The 19,132-nt window shown below is 49.3% G+C and overlaps 2 protein-coding genes across 5 annotated transcripts in view; one reads left to right on the forward strand and one right to left on the reverse strand.

Annotated features, from left to right (window-relative positions):
- ERI3 (ERI1 exoribonuclease family member 3) overlaps positions 1-1,973 on the forward strand; it is a 129,762-nt gene extending 127,789 nt beyond the window's left edge. For both annotated transcript variants that reach the window (XM_085067779.1, XM_085067780.1), the window contains exon 8: positions 408-1,973. In XM_085067779.1, the coding sequence (XP_084923905.1) occupies positions 408-490 (83 nt within the window). In that variant the 3' untranslated portion in view covers positions 491-1,973. The remainder of the gene's footprint in view (positions 1-407) is intronic.
- A 2,193-nt stretch (positions 1,974-4,166) lies between these two features.
- Positions 4,167-19,132, reverse strand: part of DMAP1 (DNA methyltransferase 1 associated protein 1) — a 31,537-nt gene continuing 16,571 nt past the window's right edge. For 2 of the 3 annotated variants that reach the window (XM_085067776.1, XM_085067774.1), the window contains exons 10-11: positions 9,674-9,746; positions 4,167-7,856 (exon numbers count right to left, since the gene is read on the reverse strand). In XM_085067776.1, the coding sequence (XP_084923902.1) occupies positions 7,510-7,856; positions 9,674-9,746 (420 nt within the window). In that variant the 3' untranslated portion in view covers positions 4,167-7,509. The remainder of the gene's footprint in view (positions 7,857-9,673; positions 9,747-19,132) is intronic. The other variant, XM_085067777.1, reaches the window with a different exon arrangement.

Here is a 19,132-nt window from a genome sequence, read left to right on the forward strand (position 1 = left end):
TGCCTGAGTTTAGTCCCAGGTAAATAACACCAGAGCCTTCCCCCTTCCCATCTTGCTGCTCTGCCAAGGCCCGGCACCAGAAGTAGCTGTGGCTTGCCATCCCGGCCACTTGACACTTGTCACCTCTGGTTGGTGGGCACAGGGCAGCACCATGGGGTGGCTCTGGTCGGGGCATGGATGACCCTGACCTTCAGGTCCTGGGCATGAATCCATCTCAGCACACCACAGGGTCATAGCGGGATGCCGGGAGCTGGGAACTCTGCAATCGCTCCACATTGCTGCAAGGTCCTTGGGACAGAGTGCCTGGACTGATGGGGACAGAGGCCCAGCATGGGATTCGAAACTTGTTCCAACAACTCCTGTTTGGACCCTGCCTCTAACCCAGTATCTCTGTGCTTTCTCCTTAGACGACTGCAAGAACATTGCCAACATCATGAAGACACTGGCCCATAGAGGCTTCATCTTCAAGCAGACCTCCAAACCCTTTTGATCCCCGAGGCAAGCCAGGCAAGGGCTGCATGCGCCCGGCGCCGGCGAGGCGGGGAGGACGGGCTCCAGCATTAAAAAAAAACCGGCAACCGAGGCCAGAGGAACCGACACAAAAAAAATCTCAATTTCAGCTGTTAACTCCAGTAGAGGTTGTATATATGGGAAGGCAAATCTGTGTAGACCTGATGTGACTCCCTCTCTGGGCTGCTCCGGACATTATGCCATGCTAGCGGACAGCCGCGTAGGGCGCTTGCACCACATTTTAGACTCGTAGTTCGTTCTTTTTCTTTGGCTCCTGATTTCCGTCCCTCCCTCCATATCCCACCCCGTCCTCCCTCTCCCGCCCCGTAGCCAGAGCATCCCCCATCTCCACCCTGGCATGGGCCGTACCCACCTTCCCTTCTTTCTCTTCTCTGGTTTTATGTTTTCAGGCCTCGACAGCTGCTGCAGCGATGCCAGTGTGTGCCTGCACTAGGGCAGCACTCTCGGAGGCTCAGCGTGTCGAGACGGCCCCTCGCCCTCCCCGCCAGCCCCACCCCCGCCTCTCCCCTGAGCGCCTTTTCCCCTTTTTGAGTCAACACTAACCCCTCTCTGACTCCTGTATGTGACAAACGCGATCCGTCTCTTTATGTTCAAGGTGAAGTGCCTGTATTCTCCGCTGCAGAGCCCCTGGCAGCCCCACCGTGGGCTGCGGGGCCCCGGAGGGCTCCCTTCAGTGGGGCAGGGGCCCAGCGGACGGGCGGGCGGCAGGAGGGAGGTGACAGTGTCCGCATGGAGCCCCGTCCCGCCCCATTCCGTCTGCTCGTGCCTCTTGCGGGGCTGGGTGGGATGCCCAGCCCTGCCCCGTCCCCGCCGATCCGTTCCAGCTCCATGGGGACAGGCCCGCCACAGCACCGTGTCCGTGTCCGGTGGTGGACGTGCCAGCGCGCGCTGGCCCCCGGCCCACAGGTACCTGAGCAAGGGAGCTGCAAATTGCCCCAGGCCCCTGAGCGCGCTCCCCGCCAACCTCCCTCGGTTCCGAGCTGAGGCTCAGCCCCCCACATGCCCACCTGCCGTGCCCCTCACAGGTCCCCACGGACGCTCAGCAGCAGCTGGCTTGTTGCCTGAGAGAGTTGCCGAGCACATCCCCTCCGGCTGGGTGGGCTCCCGGCTGGCCAGGGCGGTTGGGGGGAGCCGTGGGGCGGGCTGAGGGCACACGTCCTCTCAGTGTCACCCAGCCCCAGGGCCCTGCTGAATGGAGCCCTCATGCGGGCACTGACCTGCAGGGAGGCTGCAGCCCCGGGCCCGTGCGTGCATGGCCTGGAGCGAAGCCGGTGACGGCAGCCAGAAGGGCAATACAGGCACTGAACTTGGCGGTACATGACTGCATGGTGTGTGGTGTTCCAGTTAAACCAACCGATAATGCAACCCCAGCATTTTCATTGTCTAGTTATTCCAATCCTTGCTGTAAATGTGCCACATGAATAAAGTTTGGGGGTAAAGGAGCCCGGGCTGTGCCCATGCATGTGCAGGTTTGTATGGGGGCAGAGGTAGGGGTGTGCCGCCTGGGTACGTGGGAGCAGGGTGCTCCCTGGGGTATGGCATGTCCATGCTCCCCAAAAAAGGCAGGGGGTTTGGCTGGGAAAGGGCAGTCAAGGTTCCCGGCTGCTAGGAGCACTGCCCCACTCTCCATTGTGGCCACTGTGGGTGGGCAGCAGCCCCACCACCACCTTGGGTTTCCTTGTGCCCCAAGGCAGCTCTACCCTGAGGCTCCACCAGCCCATCACAGCTGGACCTTATCCATGGGTGCACCCCACAGTTTTCTGCCCAGTGCAAGGTGACAGCCACCACCACATCCCTCCCGCCCTGCAGCCTGGCACACCATACCCACACAGCTGCCACCGTACTTGGAGCATCTCAGCTACAGAACGGAGCCAGCGTGGCTCTGCTCTGGGCACTGGGGCACCTGCTCTGCTCCAGCCAGCAGAGCCAGCACAGCACTGTGGGGTGCAGGAGCCACCACTACACACAGGTGCCCAAGGAACCTGCCCTGCACCACAGTGCCACTGGGTGACAGGGACACAGGTATCTAGCTAGCACCAAGTGGGCAGCTCCCAGAGCAAAGGGGCAGTCCAGCCTACTTGCTCCATGCAAAGTCACTGGGGTTTCACCAGTTCCCTCTGTGCAGCCCCTGATCGGCTTTATTGACCCATTTTCGATGGAGTCATCTAATTAGTTTTTTATGAAAACTAAGAACTTGGCCTTTGCCCTCTACTCCTGCAGGCAAGAATGTGACTCAGAGGACATTGTCACGGTGGATCGATGGCCGGCTACACTTGAAAGGCAGGTGCAGGGGATGCAGGGTGGGCAGGTGGGCAGCAGCCAAGAGTGGGGTATGCAGCCAGGGCCACCAGTGCCCACGGCAGGCAGCACATGAACCCAAACTCCCATTGCGATGCCTCAGCCCCTCCAAGGGCCTGCAAAACATGAGACACAGGGACCAGGAGCTCCTCCCACCACAGACTGAAACCTTGGGCAGGGCAGCAGGAGAAGGAACTGTCTTGACCAGTGAGTGCTGGGGACAACACGAGTTTCCAGCAGGGCAGCCCGTTACCCACCAAGGCAGCACTTGCAGGTGTCAGGTGTGCTAGAGTTCCTGGAAGAGAGTAGCTACACAAGGGCTGGGCACGCGGGATGCTGGAAGGAGCTCTCCAGCGTGGTGTGGGCAGCACAGGAGCAGCCTGGAGCAGGACACGGTAGCCCCAAAGGCAACAGGGGCTGCAGCAACTCTAGCTGTCACCTGGTGACAGAGGCAGATGGGTTTAAGGACAGCCACTGGTGGCCAGTGGCTCCCAATAGGGTCAGTAGCACCCAGCCTGCCTGGGACCTGGGACAGAAGTGAGACAGCCCCATGCAAGGCCCCTGTCCTGCCCCACGGCTGCAAGGAGTCAGCTGTCCCTAGGGGCTCTGGGACAGCCAGCACTGCCCCTGCACCTCATCCTGCTTAGGCTGCTCACAGCTTCTTCACCTTCTCGACAGAGAAGAAGCTGGAGGCCAACTCCCTTCACTTTCTCTGCTCCAAGAGGGAGACAGGAAGGAAAAGGAAAACCAGGAACAGTGGCAGGAGCAGAAGCCAGCGCTGCACTGGGCACAGTGACTGCAGTCAGGTCCCTGCTATGCCCAGCCCCGCAGCCCTCCCCTGTCCCCACAGGCCTGCAGAGCCACTGCCCCAGCCGGCAAGCACCCAGGGGATGGAAAAGGCAGCATGGAGCTGCTCTCCGGAATGAGCCAGGTCTGCCCATCCCTGCTCCTGCCGGCCCTGCACGCGTCTGCTCCCGGCGGCAGAGCACGTCGTGGGAGGCCCCGCTGCCTCCCCTGGCGGGAAGCGGCCCCCAGTTCCCGCCGGGCAGACGGCAAACAGAGCATGGAATTTGCACGGCTAAAAGTTAAATACAACACACACACGGATTTCGTCAGAGGCCCTGGCACCGCTGCCTTCGCGGGATCCGATTAACGGGGAAATAAAAGGGCCAGAGAACCCACACAGCAGAGTGAGCAGATGCCCTATAAAAATCAAATACAGGGTAATCAAGGGGACCGAAAGGTACATTTAAAAAAACAAAACCCACCCTGGAAACAAAGGAGCTGGGCTTTGTGGCTTTCCTGGGAGGGCTGCGGAATTAATGGGGAAGAGCACATGTGTTTGATAATCTTTATATGGCAAAAGACCCATCTTTCAAATATGTCACAAATTCATATTAATCACCTTCCTATTGCCTTCCGTGGCACAGCTATTCCAGTTGCCTCGGGCAAAATTGGGAACTGTCTGGTTAAAAAAAATGTTTTACATTATAATTTACAAGAGCTTACAAGTCTAGTTTCTTTTAATGGAAAGAACGATTAAAAAAAAGAGAAGAATATATATACACCCTGGTATATATACACTATATATATTAAAATATATATATATAAAAGACAGATATTGTAACTCCATCTGGAAAGAGAGAATGTTTGATCTTAACAATGTAACTTCTAGCTTTCAAACAGGCTCAGAAAACAAGAAGTCAGCAGGAGTTCAGATAAAGGAAGCTTAAAAGTCAAATAATTCTGACTCTGAACCCGAGACTTCTTAGACTCAAGGTCCTTTCCTTTACCCATTAATGGGCTGACTTGTGAGCTCAGGAACAAAGTGCTGCAATGTGAGGATTTCTGAGAGTCACTCATTACAGATCACTGAGTGGAGTCTGAGTTGCGGAAATCAAAGGATCCAATCTGGAGTAACTGGCTGAACTTCTGCTTGGAACTAATTTGTTCCGAGTTCGGCTCACCTTTCACCTCCCGAAGGCCCCGAGTAAAGTCCCTACCAGGGTCAGCCTCAAACAGCACTGGGGGGATCCCAGCTCGGCTTTAATGGTCAGTGATGGGCACTGCAGCCCCTGGGAGAGGGTAGACAGGCAGCCAGGGTAGGAGAGAAGTGGTGGACACAGCAGAGCAGGACAGTGCCAGGCTTCCCACTGCCCCATGGGCTCTGAGACAGATGCCTCTCCCAGCCTGGCTAACACAGCTGGCAGGCACGTCCCCCATCCCCACCGCTGGACAAGGGGGGTGGTGGCAGACAGCTGCTGACAAAACCATTATCTCAAAAGACCCTGGTGTGCCTTTGCCCATTCATTCCAGTTCCTGGAAAGGAATCCAGGCATGCCAGGCAGGGCACAGGAGTCAGGACTCCTAGTCCTATTCCTGGCTTTGCCACTCACTCCCTCCAACATCTGGGGCAAGACACCTCTCCAGGGAAACAAATCTGGCTTCAGGGGAGCAGCTGTTTTGGAGGCTGAACAAATCCATGCTTAATCCAACATGTAGAGTGCCATGGACAGGCAGTGCTAGACAGCACAAAGGGATTCTCCAACTCAGAGGAGTTTGAAGCAGGGAGATTAAATGATTCCCACAAAGGCCCTAGCAGCTCAGTGGCAAAGCACACACTTGAACTCCAGAGTTCAAGGCTGGCGTGGCAGGGTTAAACTGCTGCAGCAGGACAAGGGCAGGTGTCACCCCCAAGCACCCATGGCTGCAGGAGGTGAGGGAAGGAATGACCACCACAAAGCACTGCCCTGCTACCAGCACCCTGGGGCAGGAGCAAAGTGCTATGCTTCCACAGGCTGCGTCTTCAGCTGACTCCTGTGCTGTCCCCACCAGGGCCTGGGACACCTTGGGGCCATTGCTGTGCAGGCTGGGGACACATGCATGCAGCCCACCAGCCATCCCTCATCTCAGCGCTGACCGAGCTCACCGATCTTCCAGAGGCAAATTTCAGGCATGATGCTGGACAAGAGGCACCAGAGCTGCTTCTGCTAGCTCCGGGCAGGGCAGGGAGCATCACCAGGACATGGGCTCTACTCAGCTCAGCCTGTCCTTGGAAAAGCTGGTTGTGGGCTGCAGGGTGTTGATCTCTCCCACCACCACATTGCCCAACAACCGCAAGAAAGGTTCAGGGCAAGCATAGTGCCAGGCCCTGCCTGACTCTCCAAACATATCTGAACCAGGTAGAACATGGTAGAGCAGCCCCATTCTCCTCCTCTCCAAAATACCCCTCCAGCTGGGATGTAATTTTTCCCCCCCTCAAAAGGTAGCAAAAAATGGTCACAGTGTGAATGTGCTTGACCTTTTGTCTTGGACTAATCTAATTGTGTCGTCTTTGTGTAATCAGCCGGTAAAGGTCAGTGCTGTATTTAACATGGGGGCCCTTTAGGTACTGAATTTGCCTTGCAGTGAATTAACTTGATTATATTTCTTTCAAATATGTCAGAGGCCAGGTCAGTTTAACCCTCTCTGTGCTGCCTGGGCCCACGCCTTTGTTTCCAATTTCAGGAGGTGGCACTGAGGAACAATGTGGTCAGAAACACACGCATGGGCTCCCTCATCCTGCAGTCATGGCCACCACCACCACCTCTCCCACCTTCCCAACAAGCCAAGTCTCAAGTGAGACTAAGTGTGCTGTAAATCAGCCCAAAAAGTTTGCAAACCAGGACACTCCGGACCGCAGGGAGGGAGGGGTGAGATTCCAGATTGAATGCAGTAGGAAAAAAAAATAATAATTCAGAAGACTCCTTTACAAACATGAACCTGTCTCAGTGGAACTCTTCCTTACGACTCAACATTGTCACAATCAAATAGGACATTACTCAAGTCCAGGTTAACGTGTCGCCTCTGCCGTTGACAGGTAAGATGTTCTCAATATCCTGCAATACATTATACATTTTAGAAAGTAAAGGTCTGTGCCGCTACCAGGGGCAGTGTGTCTGAGGCGTCAGGGATGCCACGGTGTGGAGATGGGCAGCTTTCATCAGGCAGTTCAGCTCAGCTGTGCCAGGGGACTGCACAGAAGGGAAAGCAGCCTCAGCTGATCCCCAGGCTTACCCCTGGCCCTGAGGCAGTGGTGAGGGGCTGGGCAGCCTGCCCTCCTGGAGGCAGGGAGGAGAGGCCGGTGATTCGAATCCTGCAGAGGTACACGCACAGGGCATTGCCACAGGGCTCGCACTGAAAGAAGCCCCAGGCCTGGCTTTTCTTTCTTGGCACTGGAAGTAGGGTATAAAAACCCTGCTTTGCTCTTCAAACACCTCTCTCCTTCCCAAGCCTCCTGCTCCAGGCAGGGCTACTGCTTGACTCCAGGGTCCTGGGCAGGTCATGTTTCATCACCTCAAGACCGCTTTCCCCACTTGCTTCCCTCTGCTGAGCAACCCTTACGGGGCTGCCTTTGGAAGGAAAATGCCTCAGGCCTGCAGCTGTACTGTTGCTGCCTTAGAACAAGCTCTCATCAGCCAAAGCCTCGCTGCTTTGGTCCACGGTGGCACCCACGCCAAGCCATCTGCCTGCATGCAGGATGTAGAAAGCCCTGCTGATCCCACCTGTAGCACCAAGAACACTGTCCAGCACAGGAGACAAGCCCAGAGAGCAGCACTGGGACTTGGGGGGAACAGGCGTGTTCTGCTCCCTTGGACGCGCATGCCTGAAGGGAGAGCAGGGCAGCATCCCCAGCGCTTGTCAGGGCATCTGCGTCGGAGACCTGAGTGCGCCCTGTTCTGCCCCCCCGACCTTCCTTCTCACCGAGTTGGGGGTCAGTGGTGCTCCTACTACATCAATGATCTGGTCCTTGGTATCTCCCTTGCCCTCCTCGATGCCAAGCCCTGTCTGGCCATCTGGATGGGCACCTTCCACGCTGAGGGGGCCGATGCTCCCAGCTTTGGCCAGGGCCTCGTAGCGGTGCCGTAACATCTGCAGCTCGTACTCGCAGTTGGCAAAGGCTTGTTTCAGCTCGTACAGCAGCACCAGGTCACTCCGCAGCTCGTTGAACATCTGCACAATCTCCTCTGTAGGCATAGGGTTGAGATCTAGAGAGAAAAACACCCCCTGTTAAACACCCAGACCTACAACCCTATAATGAAAAATCCCTATAAAGGTCTTGGCTGCTCTTACATTCCCACAAAGATACACCAGGAGCTTTGCTCCAATCACAAAGATCAGTAGCACTAGGTATCCCTAAGGGTTGCAGACCTGATTTTTCAGGCTGTCTTTTGGTTCTGGCCAATGACTAAGGGTGAATCTGCAAAGTTCAGGACTCAGCAACTGAAGGATGATGGAAGACCAGATGACTGAACCTTGCTATCCACCAGACACATGAAGGGAGCTCTGACATAGAAATTGGATCCACACTGCTGCAGAGGATGGAAGAGCTCCTGCTATTCCCTACGCCATCACCAACAAGGGGTGGACAGGCTGAGCTCCCTTGCCTCTCTTATTGCTCCTCCCAGGGTAGGTCCAAGGCAGAGAACTGCTCTGCTGCTGTGTTACAGACCTGTTTGTAGCAGGAACTGGCAGATCACCTCCTCACACCTAGCATTCTGCTGCACCCCACCATGCACACACACAGAGCCAGAAAGAGCTTCAAGTTCTGCAGAAGGAAAGGACGAAGCTCTGCATGTTTGCCCTGATATACAGCAGAGGCCCCTGTCTGCAGGGCTGCCCACATGACCCCTTCCTGCTGGCACTGTGTTCATCCCCACATAGCCTAGGTGTGGTTCTGCACTCCAAGGCACAGCAGGGCAGGAGCACCAGGAAACCCTCAAGATATGTGTGTTCTGTGAGGCAAGAGTGGGGAGTCAGGAACCTCTCCTTACCCTCACGGAAAGTGAGCTCCAAGGAACACTCACATCCTTCCCCAAGGCTTCCCTAGCAAGCACAAACAGTTTTACAGCAGAAAGGGAAAACCACCCTGGCTGAGCCACTTTCACCAGCCACAGGAGGCCTTCAGAATGACACAATCTCCAACAACATATCAAGCCATAAACCAGTTGGCCCAAAAAACTAACAAGACTTAACAAAAGTCAGTGCTGGGAACAGGCACAGTAATCTCTTGTAAATCATTAATAAGGCTTCCATTTTTCTCTTTTCTTACTTTTAAATATCTCTCCAGCCACAGTGGTGGGGGGGGAAGGGGATCATCAGGTGTCTAATCAAGAGACACTGCATGCTGGGACCTGTGATACCTGCAAACTGTCCCCACTGCATGGAGAGCAGCCGCTGGCCATGGGCTGCACTTCTCCCCCTCTAGCCACGAGCAGATATTGTACATTTTAAGTGAACCCTTCTTTCTGCTGCTAAGACACTCGAGTTCAAGAGTGAGGGATGTGTGTTTACTCGCCTTTCAGCAGAGATGCTCCAGATTTTCACACAGCATGCAACCTATAAAGGGGGGATGAACAGTCCCAGATGCATTTTGGACTTGCCACCGTGAGCAGTAAATTAAGAGGAAATGAAGCTTAAAAGCAAGACAGGGCAGCCCTGAACAATGCGCATGCCATGGTCACTAGCACACTTAGAAGTACCTCTCCCGGCAAGGCTGAGATTTGCCTTCCTAATACTGTGCTGCCTCTCTTGATGGTTTAAAAGGCCCAAACAAGAGAGAAACAAAGGCTCTTTTAAAAGCTTTTTCTACTGGGAGGAAAAAAAAAAAAAAACCCTGTGCATCTTGTTCTGGCTTTTACCCTCTCTCTTTTTTTTTTTTTTAAACATATAAAATATTTTAAAAACCATTCACATACTGTTATTCAAGAAACTGGCTGTATTACTAGGGGAAAAAATAGCCCATCTCGAGAACAAAGGCTAGCTCTGTGTGTCTCTTTCTCTCTCGCGTGCCCCCTTTACTCACCTACTCCGAGTTCCATCAGCATCTGCTCCAGGGCTTTAATCTTCTTCTGTCCCACCGAGCTCGGCAGTTTCATCTGGAACACAAAGGTAACAGAGCCACACAGCTCAGAGATAGCCCTCACTCACAGCCGTCTAGTTCAAAAGGCAAGAGAGCTTTTCTTTTTATAGTGCAGGGGGAACAAAAAAAGAAAGGGAGAGAAAGGAAAATCAAGTGGTAAGAGAGGGAGACAGGGGCTGAAAGTTTTCAGACTAGGTCCGAGGGCAGGTATTGAAAAGCCCGGTCGTGAGGGCTTTTATTTTCCCTCTCGTGTGTGTGCAAGACACGCTGTTTTACAGTTTCCATGTGTCACTGAATTAACAACAAAAGTTCTTCTTGGCTTCAAACCCTCTCCTGCGGTGCCCAGCCCATCAAAGGGCTCATTTACACAGCGGCTAATGTGCAATGCTGCCCTACTTTATTCGCTTTAGCCGGCCTGATTAGACTCATGCGCTAACAGACTCACTTCTCCTTTTACCTGCTGAGCCCCAGACCTGTGGGATTCATTTACAGAGCAGGCTTTGTAACAAAGGGGAGAGACAGAGAGAGCACAGTTACTTGACTGGCGGAAGTGTGCACACACATTTACATCGGAGCTAAGGGGCTAGGTGAGAGAGGAAGCATCAGATGTGAGCTATGAAAGGGAATCAGAGCTGGCCAGGAGAGGAAGAATGCACACACTTAGCAGGGTCCTTCCTCTGCATTCATTTGGGCTCTAGCAGGAGTGCTAGCTGCTCAGACCAAGCATTTATTAGATTACCAGCAGCACAAACGCAGCTGGCACAATATGGCAGGGAGAACAGGTTTCCAAGCCCTGTGGATATATCCAAGAAAAAATGAAAGCACTCAGCTATGCTAGAAGACACACCAGGAAAGAAATGATTCTCAACATGGCATTGTCAAACACCCTTCTGCACACAGGCACAGGCTGCCCCTCCATAGCCAACCCTGGAAAGGTGAGCTCACACCTCAGCCTGGGGATCCCAATCACCAACCCCTGTTGCCTCCTGCCCAGCAGGCCACTGAGCAGCCAGGAGGTAAGAGCATCCTGCAGTCATCCTGCACACACCACTTACCAACCAAACCTTGGCCAAACCAACCATGAGTCTGCAACACAGCTGGGAATGAGCTGAAGGAAGAAACATTATTCACTCCACCTTCAAACTGGCCTCTCAGGTGAGCTCACTGGTGGTCACCTTACTTCCCCCTTAAGTCACAGACGGAGGTTGCCCAAAACAGAGAGCCCAACATCAGCCTCCCAGATTAGACCCATTGCTTCCAGTGTTCACTGCCCCAACATAAAAATGACAGGAGGCTCCATCTGGAACTTCTTAATTCTTCTGCATGCAGGAGCACTGCACACACATACCCAGCTGGTGAGAGCTCTAACCTTAACTCAGCTATGGCTGGGTATGTCCCATCAGCTGCTCCACACCACCACTGTAGGACCTGTGGGAAATCCTGCCTTCTCTATGACATCACTTCAGCCAAGAAACCAGTGCGGATGCCACAGAGCACCCCAGAAGAATGGGGCTTTCACAGTATATGCTGAGAAGCACCTGGTCCTTTTTGACAGCTACGACCACCACAAGAAAGACTCCCACAAACCACCAATACGACTATCAGGGTAGGATTTCTAAAAAACCCACCTGACCTAGAGAATCCAACAGAAGCGCTAGAGAAAAAAACAAAAACCCACCTTCATGCAAACAGATAGCACAGGTAAGGACTGTAGGATGCCTCTGCCTTGTTTTTTTAACCCCAAAGGGCTTTGGCTTAGAGCTGGGGTTTCCACACAACAGTGAATTTCATGCTTCTTTCAAACTTGTAATTTCAGTCAAGTCTTCAGCCCAGAGTCTCAACTTGAGCAGAACCTCACTAAAATAGGTTTTCCCAGAACGTCTGCTGCACAGACTACCTGCACTGGCTCTGCTGAAAAGGACGGGGTAGAACCCTGAGATAAGGCAGCTCAGAGGACTGGGACAAGACATGTTCTGTTTATTTGGTGGGTGCCATGCAGCTAGCAGCAGGATGCCAAGGAAGGAAAGGTCACTTCACACAGCTTTGCAGAAGACTGAATGGTCAGTCTAAAACATGGGGAAGACATTCCTGAAGGCAAGAGGATTCAGCCCAAAGAACTGTTCTGCCCCATAAGGAGTCATACAGAACATTTAAATGGGTGACAAACACAGCTTTGCCTCAGCTGAGGGATGTATGGGCTGACCTAGTCAGAAGATACTACTCTTTACTTGGGGGACACAAAGAGTCCAGCATCTCCTCACTGAAGAGCTCTGGACACACAATACTTGTGTGATTACCACAGCCCTGAGAGTCTGTCTTCACCCCTGCCTCAACACCAGACATCAGTGTCTTTTTAGCCAAAGGCAGGATTCCCTTCTGTTAATTTCCCTTCTGGCAAAAGCATGCAGGGCACCAAGCCAGCTTCAGGAACAAGGACAAGAGACAGGAAAAGTTCATCTTTGGCTAGGCTAGGCAGACAGACAGGAGGTCTTGGTTTGCTGGTTAGAGGAAGAGCACAAGCTTTTTTCCTGAGAAGCCTCCACTAACTCAACGAACTACTGGCAACACAAACAATTAACCCGACAAAACCTTCAACTGTGATGTCCCACAGGACTCTGGTCTTCACTGACACTCCTGAAGATTAGAGGATGGAGCAGTGAGAGGCAGGACAAATTAATTTAACTTCAAAGAAAGGAAAACTAGAGATGCTGAGGAAGAGTGGGGCTGTGAGTTTAGTTTAAAACCACATCAATTAAGCTTCCTTTTAATTCAGGCAGGAGGATCTGGCCTGCAAACAGGAAGGCTTCATTGGTTTCTCAAAGCAAGAGTATATTTTAATTTTACCATCATTAAGAAAATGTTATGATTTATGTGGCTGCTGTCGGACTAATATCTTTAGAATTTAGCTGGCTAAGCCAATTCATCTCTAAGACTGATGAAGGCTGATTGCTCTCTATGCAAAATGTATTAAAACTAAATGAGCAGTCTATTACTCAAACGCTGCTGATAATCTGTTAGCCAGGGTCCGTTAGCTGGGCTGCCTTGTTGCAAGAGAGAAGTCTACATGCTGTACAGCTCTGATAAGACCAGGCTTACTTCAGGAAGCCCTTCTTTGTTTAGGTCTTTCAAGTTGATATCCAGAGAAGCAGCATAGCTGCTGCAAGTGCTGCTCACTTGCCCTCATTCCAAAAGAATGAGGCAATCTGCAGGGGCCACAAGTCCCAGACAGCAGCCCAGAGAAGAGCTCTGTGCCTTGTGATGTGTACACTGGGATATGTGGTTTCTGTGGGCCATATCTCTGCACTAATGAAGACACCCCTTGGGGCAATCTCGTTGCTTACAACACAGCTCCTGGGATGTTCTTGGTGGTGTCATGGATGGAGGCCTCCACAGGGGCTGAAGAAAATTATGTTCCTTGGAGAACTCCAGTGAGCAGCCACAGCTTCCGAGGTGAATGGCATTTGCCCTTTTCTTTCCTTCCTCATAGTAGACTATTATTGTTATTTATTATCTTTTAAGTCCCCATATAATAATAATACCTGGGAAACAGATTGCTCCCGTCAGAAAACTGATTAGCTGGGATTTTTGAGGTTACTATATTTTGGATGCTCTTCTCCTTTGACAGCCTCTCCCTACAGCCCTCTTTGCAACACCAGCCTGTGCTTATAATTACACCAACATCACTTTTGATTTAAGGACTGTAATCCTTTGTCCTTGCTATAAACAACCTGCATTAAACACATGAACTACGTGTACCAAGAGAAAAATAAATAAAGAGCTACAGAAAATTGTGTGAGTCAACACCACAAAGCCACAGTACCAGAGCCTACCTATGCAGACAGGAGCCTGGGATACACAGCCTCTGCTGGAATGCACTTGGCCGGGGAGGCATGGAATACAAGGCACTGACCTGCTCTGCTCTCCCCTGAAGGAGCAGGACATTGCTGCAGAGTTGGGTCATGCAGTTCATAGAGATCATAACAGAGCACCCACCACACCTTCACAACAGGGGCTGAGACTGGGGCAGACCCTCTGCAGTTCAATTTCTAACCACGGAGTACCCTTGAGGTTTTGCATGATACAGGATTTTTATTTAATGTTCGAGGCAATCCGCCAACAAAACCTTGCTAATTCACACTAATGACTAGGAGACTTACTGCAAATTAATTGCTAATTGGCAAAATTCATTAAATGAACAAACAGGATAAGAAATAACTGAAGATATAGTCTCCCCAAACAGACTTGGTTCATTTATTTTTGTGTGTCATTCAGTTTGCATGATTTATGCTAATACTTTTAAGCATAGTTGTAAATGTATTTGAATCTATTTTAGTAGAGTAATGAAGTCTAAGTAACAGCAGAGCTTTCAACACAGTCCCATTATGTCTCACAGCATCACCACCTGGCAGGTAGAGACTGTCATGGGGATCTGCAGTAGGAATGGAAAAGGTCTGCAGGATCTACAGATTCAGCCAGGGCTCATGAGTGATTGTATCTGTGTGGTCATCTTACATGTCAATTCATCACTTTCTTCATAAATGCTCCCAACTTCCCACTCTTCCCAAAAAAATAATCTTTTATGCTGAAATCTTTTGTTTGGTCTATCACCAAAATACAAGGTTTTTAAAATTAATCAGTGGTTATTTGATTATTTCACATGCACCCTCCCTGATGCTGCACTTCCTTTTAGTTCAATTTTAAGGTAAACTTCTCCCTAAAATCAGCCTTCCTCAACCGTAAACAATATGACTGTCCAAAAAAACGTTAATCCTAAAATCTCCACACATCTGACCTGTGTCTGTACAGTTGTAAACTGTGGTTTTATGCACCAGCACCAGTATTGTTCAGCATTATAATACAGCTCACTGACATTGAAAACCACCTTCTTTGTGGATTTCAGCAGCAAAAAAACTTTCTCATTAGGCACTTTCTTCGTGGATATCTTTAGAGTACTGTATGGTTTAGTGGATTTCCAGGAAGGAGTGTTAAAGTTTCAGATGAATAATGGTTTTTGCATTTTCTGCCTGAAGGTCAAACTTTCCTGGGCTGCATGGCTCTACTCTGCATGAGCAGAGAGCCTCCACTCCTGTAGTTTTAAGACTCAAGGAAGGAAAGAACCATATTAAGTACTTCAGTCTTAGAGCTCTGAAATTTGAAAAACCCCAGCTGAAAAGTCCAATTTCAGATATGAATCTGCACATTTCTGAAATTCTGAAGTGCTTCACTGCTTGGAACAGAAGTGCTACAGTGGAAGGTGGATGGGCAAGTGCAATGGATATATGCAAAAACTAGGAAAGTGTGAAATTGCACAAGTATTCTCTGTCTCAATGAACATACATGCTTCACTCAGCCCTAGCTTACAGCTATGGACTGTGTGTCTTCTGTCTGCGCCTGCTGATCTGCCACATTAAGATTTTGCACAGGTGAAAATAAGGAGTAATACCACTATGCGAGCTCTCTTGTGCTATGGAAGACATTAAACACACAGCCATCTCTCTGGGGTGGCACATACCATCAACTTGTTCTATCAGTGAGGCTTAATGCTAAATAAACCAATCTTTTAAAAAGAAAATATTTCTATAGTAACTTATGTAAATGGTTATTTAAGGTTTTTTTGGACTGTGGTTAGACATACCTCACAAATTCCCAAATCAGTTGTGTAAAAATATAAATTCTGTATTTGCATCCTCCTAGTAAATTAAACCAGTTTTACAGGAATATACCTAGCAAAAGCTTTGTCAAGATGAGGGAGGCCAACAGACACCAGAGAAGCACAGCACACCTAGGCATATGGCAAAGAAGCAGCTCACTGATCCTGTAAACATTAATGCCTCATTATCCACCTGTAGCACTGATTCAAGGGGCAAATCTAAGAGAGATTTCCTAAAGGAACCAAAGGTCCTGGAGCATCAATATCTCAGCATGAGGGGTTTTCACAACTGCAGGCAAAAGGGTCTTCAAGGTTTTTATACCTTCTCCCCTAGAAAGGGGATACAGATTACTTTGACACAGCACAAGTGGCCTAAAATTAGGGTTGCTTGGCATCCACACAATGATGGCTGAGAACCTGGAAAGCACCAGCTTTCTCCCCATTTGACACACAGGCTGTGACAAGAAACAAGACACTTGAGAAGACAAGAGGAATTCACACCCTGCCAGGACTGCATGCCATTTAGAAGGTGGACATCCTCTGGCAAGCAAAGTATTATCTGCCACTTACCAGTCCTGAGACTCTTTGTCCTTAAAATACCCTTTGCTTTAAAAATAGTGCAAGCCTATAAAACAAATGCAAAAGGACTACAGAAAGTGTTTGTGTAGGAAAAAAGTAAGAAAATAGATGGTGCAGAAGAAAGAACTGCACAGGACATTTTTACTGGGGGGTATTTTATGCTAAAAGCACATTGCCAGAATGACACTACAGTAGTTTACTTTAGGCAGATCTGCAGATTCCCAGATAGTCCTGCCCTATAGAGGTGGCTGCAGAAAATGGAAATGGCTGTCGCCTCTGAGCTGCATCTGACTGAAATAAATCAAGAGCACGGAAGTGTGTGCTATGACTGCAGGGAGGGCCCTAAGACAGGCCACAGGAGGGGGAATTCCAAGGAGACTCTCCCATAGTACAAGAACATTGTGTACACTTCAGATCAGACATAGGGAAGTGTAGCAAAACATGCATCTAGTCTCAAATTGATGTTGCTTTTCTGTTAAATAATTTAACTGAATCTACACTTACACAAACAACCACAGTGACTAATTACAGTCTGATCATTATATTGGTTACACTAATGAAAGAAAAAAGTGATATATATGGAGCTCTGCACAAGTTACACACAATAACACTGGCTGATGAATGGCACCCTGGACTGTGTCTCTGTGGGCACACAAAGGTAGTAAAAGCTTCTCAAATCCAGAACTGACAAAGGTCCCTGAGGCCTCATACTGCATGGACACTGTTTGGTACTTGATGATTGAACAGAAGCAGCAACACAGCCTGTCCTTTCCGGAACTGAAAATTATTTTAAAGACCCCAATCCTGCACCCAGAGTGCTCTCCTCATACCCAAGAACCTACTAAGGCTTTGGTCCAGATACTCTCCCACACCAATGACCTCCACAAAAAAGGTGATGGATGCATTTTCTTTCAGCAATTTAACATTAAGCGCCTTTTGGTTTAGCTAGAACGAGAATGGAGGAAGAGACATGTTGGATTCACCTTCTCGAGTTCATTTAAGATTTTGTATCCTTTGCAGTTCTCTTTAAAAATAGATACACCAATATTTTCATCTTATTTCATTCTCTACAGACAGGAGTTTGATCAGGAAATGCACCAGCACTCTCTTGGTCCTAATTAAAGGACACATTAATACAACAAATAGATGGCAATGCCACAACATTAATTTGATCCAGCCTGCATCATTTCTTCATAACTTTTATTCACAGAAATGAGATGACTGCTTCCCTTCCACACCTCTGTCAGACTCCCCGTGGAAATTACTCTCGCCCACTCTCTCGTAGAGTGCAAAACATACAACTTCACTAATGAAAAATTGCTAGCAGAAGCAACAAGCACATCTCAGCTAACTAATCCATGGGATGTTCAGATCTGGGAACATAAACTTTCCCACCTAATAAGGGTGTGCTGATCTCCATGAGATTGATGTCAGAACGCCTTGGAGTGCAATCAATACAAAATAAATAAATAATTAATTGCTCCAAGTAATTAAATTTATCAAATCCAAATAAAAATAACCGGTATTTTATGGAACTGCTTCCAAAAGCTGAACCTCTGAAGGGACACTATTGATCACAGGAGGACAGACAGATGTTTCACATGTTCACTACCAATGAGGTCTGGGTTTGCATTAATGACAGGGAAGGAACAGAGCCAGCAGCCTCCGATGCAGAGTAAACAGGCAGTGTGTTTGGCCATTTAATTACTGGTCAGATCAAATACAGAGATTAAACATGTCTAAACACATACATACAACCCCATCTTCCTCTAGAAATATAATTCACCTTGGAGTTGCAGTAAGCACTTAGTTCTCAGTCCAAGAAAAAAAAAAAAGGAAGAACTCACGCACATGCTTTCCCCGCACAACCACAGTAAATTCTTATTCATTAATCAGTGCTAAAAAACTGCTCAGAAGACTACTAAATATTTAAAAGCTGGTGAGTGTGAATATTTGAATCAATGGGTACTAAAGCCTTACTTGTAATTTTCCTTCCTTTACTTCTTTCTTAATTCGTTCAACTGAGAAATTGTCTACAAGATCCCAGTTAAGGAGATGGAGTCAGGCTGCTGGCTAGAAGCTTTTCCAGGGGGGAGGAGGCCAGCTTTGAATGACTAAGCTGGAACATACTCAGTCGTTTCTGCAGACTGAGAACTCTACAAGCTCCTTTTCATCACAGAGTTTTGTTTTGTTTCCAGGTGAGACATCACTCAATCAAGAGAGCAAGGACACAGACACATACCTCAAAATGCAGGAGGGGGTATAAACATCCACCCTTTTCCATGCATCACCTTCCTTCTCAAAAGCACTGCTGCAACAATTCAACAGCATTACCAAAATACTAAGTTAAAATTCACAGATAAGGCTGAGAGAGAAGAACAACTTAAAACACACTGCAGGGATGTTAAGTATGCCAAAGTCAAGTGCTCTGAACATAATAAAGTGAAAAACAAAAGTTAAAAGAAAGCTGAACATGACATGGTACAGAAACACTGTGGTGAAATCAAAACAAACTCAGTTCTGCCCTACTAAAGCAACATGATGCCCAGATCACAGACATGTGGTTAGTGTTGGTTTGTCTGGATCCTGGAAAAGATTCAAGTTCAACAGCTCCCATTTTCCTTTCCTTCAGGCAGATCCGCAGCAAAGCATTCCTTCCTCATAGCTCCCAGCTTTCCCTTTAGTCTCTTTCTCACCTTTCCCTGTCCAAATTCCCTACCCATCTCTCTTTTCTTCTGACTCTGGCTGTCTGACCTCCCAGCTGAGTAGATCTGGCATAACAGGAAGTTTTCCAGAAGTAATGCTTAGAATTAGTAACACACTTCTGATATTTTCATAATGCTGTTTTACTAACAGCAAAGGCAAAGGTCTAAAACTCTTGTCAAGAAACTCTTAGAAGGCTCCCCCCTTTCCAAAACATCTGCTACTGCCTCCTGTTCTCAGTGGCACCAAGGCAATACAGTGCCTTGAATTAAGAGGAAGCTTTTCATAATGCCCAGCTTCCCACTGCCTTAGAGAAACTTGCAGTCTGTGCTGTCAGGAGGCAGAGGGAAATCCCATGCAGAGCAAGGGCACAGGGGCTGTGGCCTTCTTTGCCTGTGGCCACAGTCCCATGGAGAACAATGGGAGACTGAAGCCAGTCTGATAGAAGGCAGCTTGTCGAACTCACTGCA

The sequence above is a fragment of the Lichenostomus cassidix genome, chromosome 8 (assembly GCF_008360975.1).
Source record: "Lichenostomus cassidix isolate B80296 chromosome 8, HeHo_3.0, whole genome shotgun sequence".
Lineage (NCBI taxonomy): Eukaryota > Metazoa > Chordata > Aves > Passeriformes > Meliphagidae > Lichenostomus > Lichenostomus cassidix.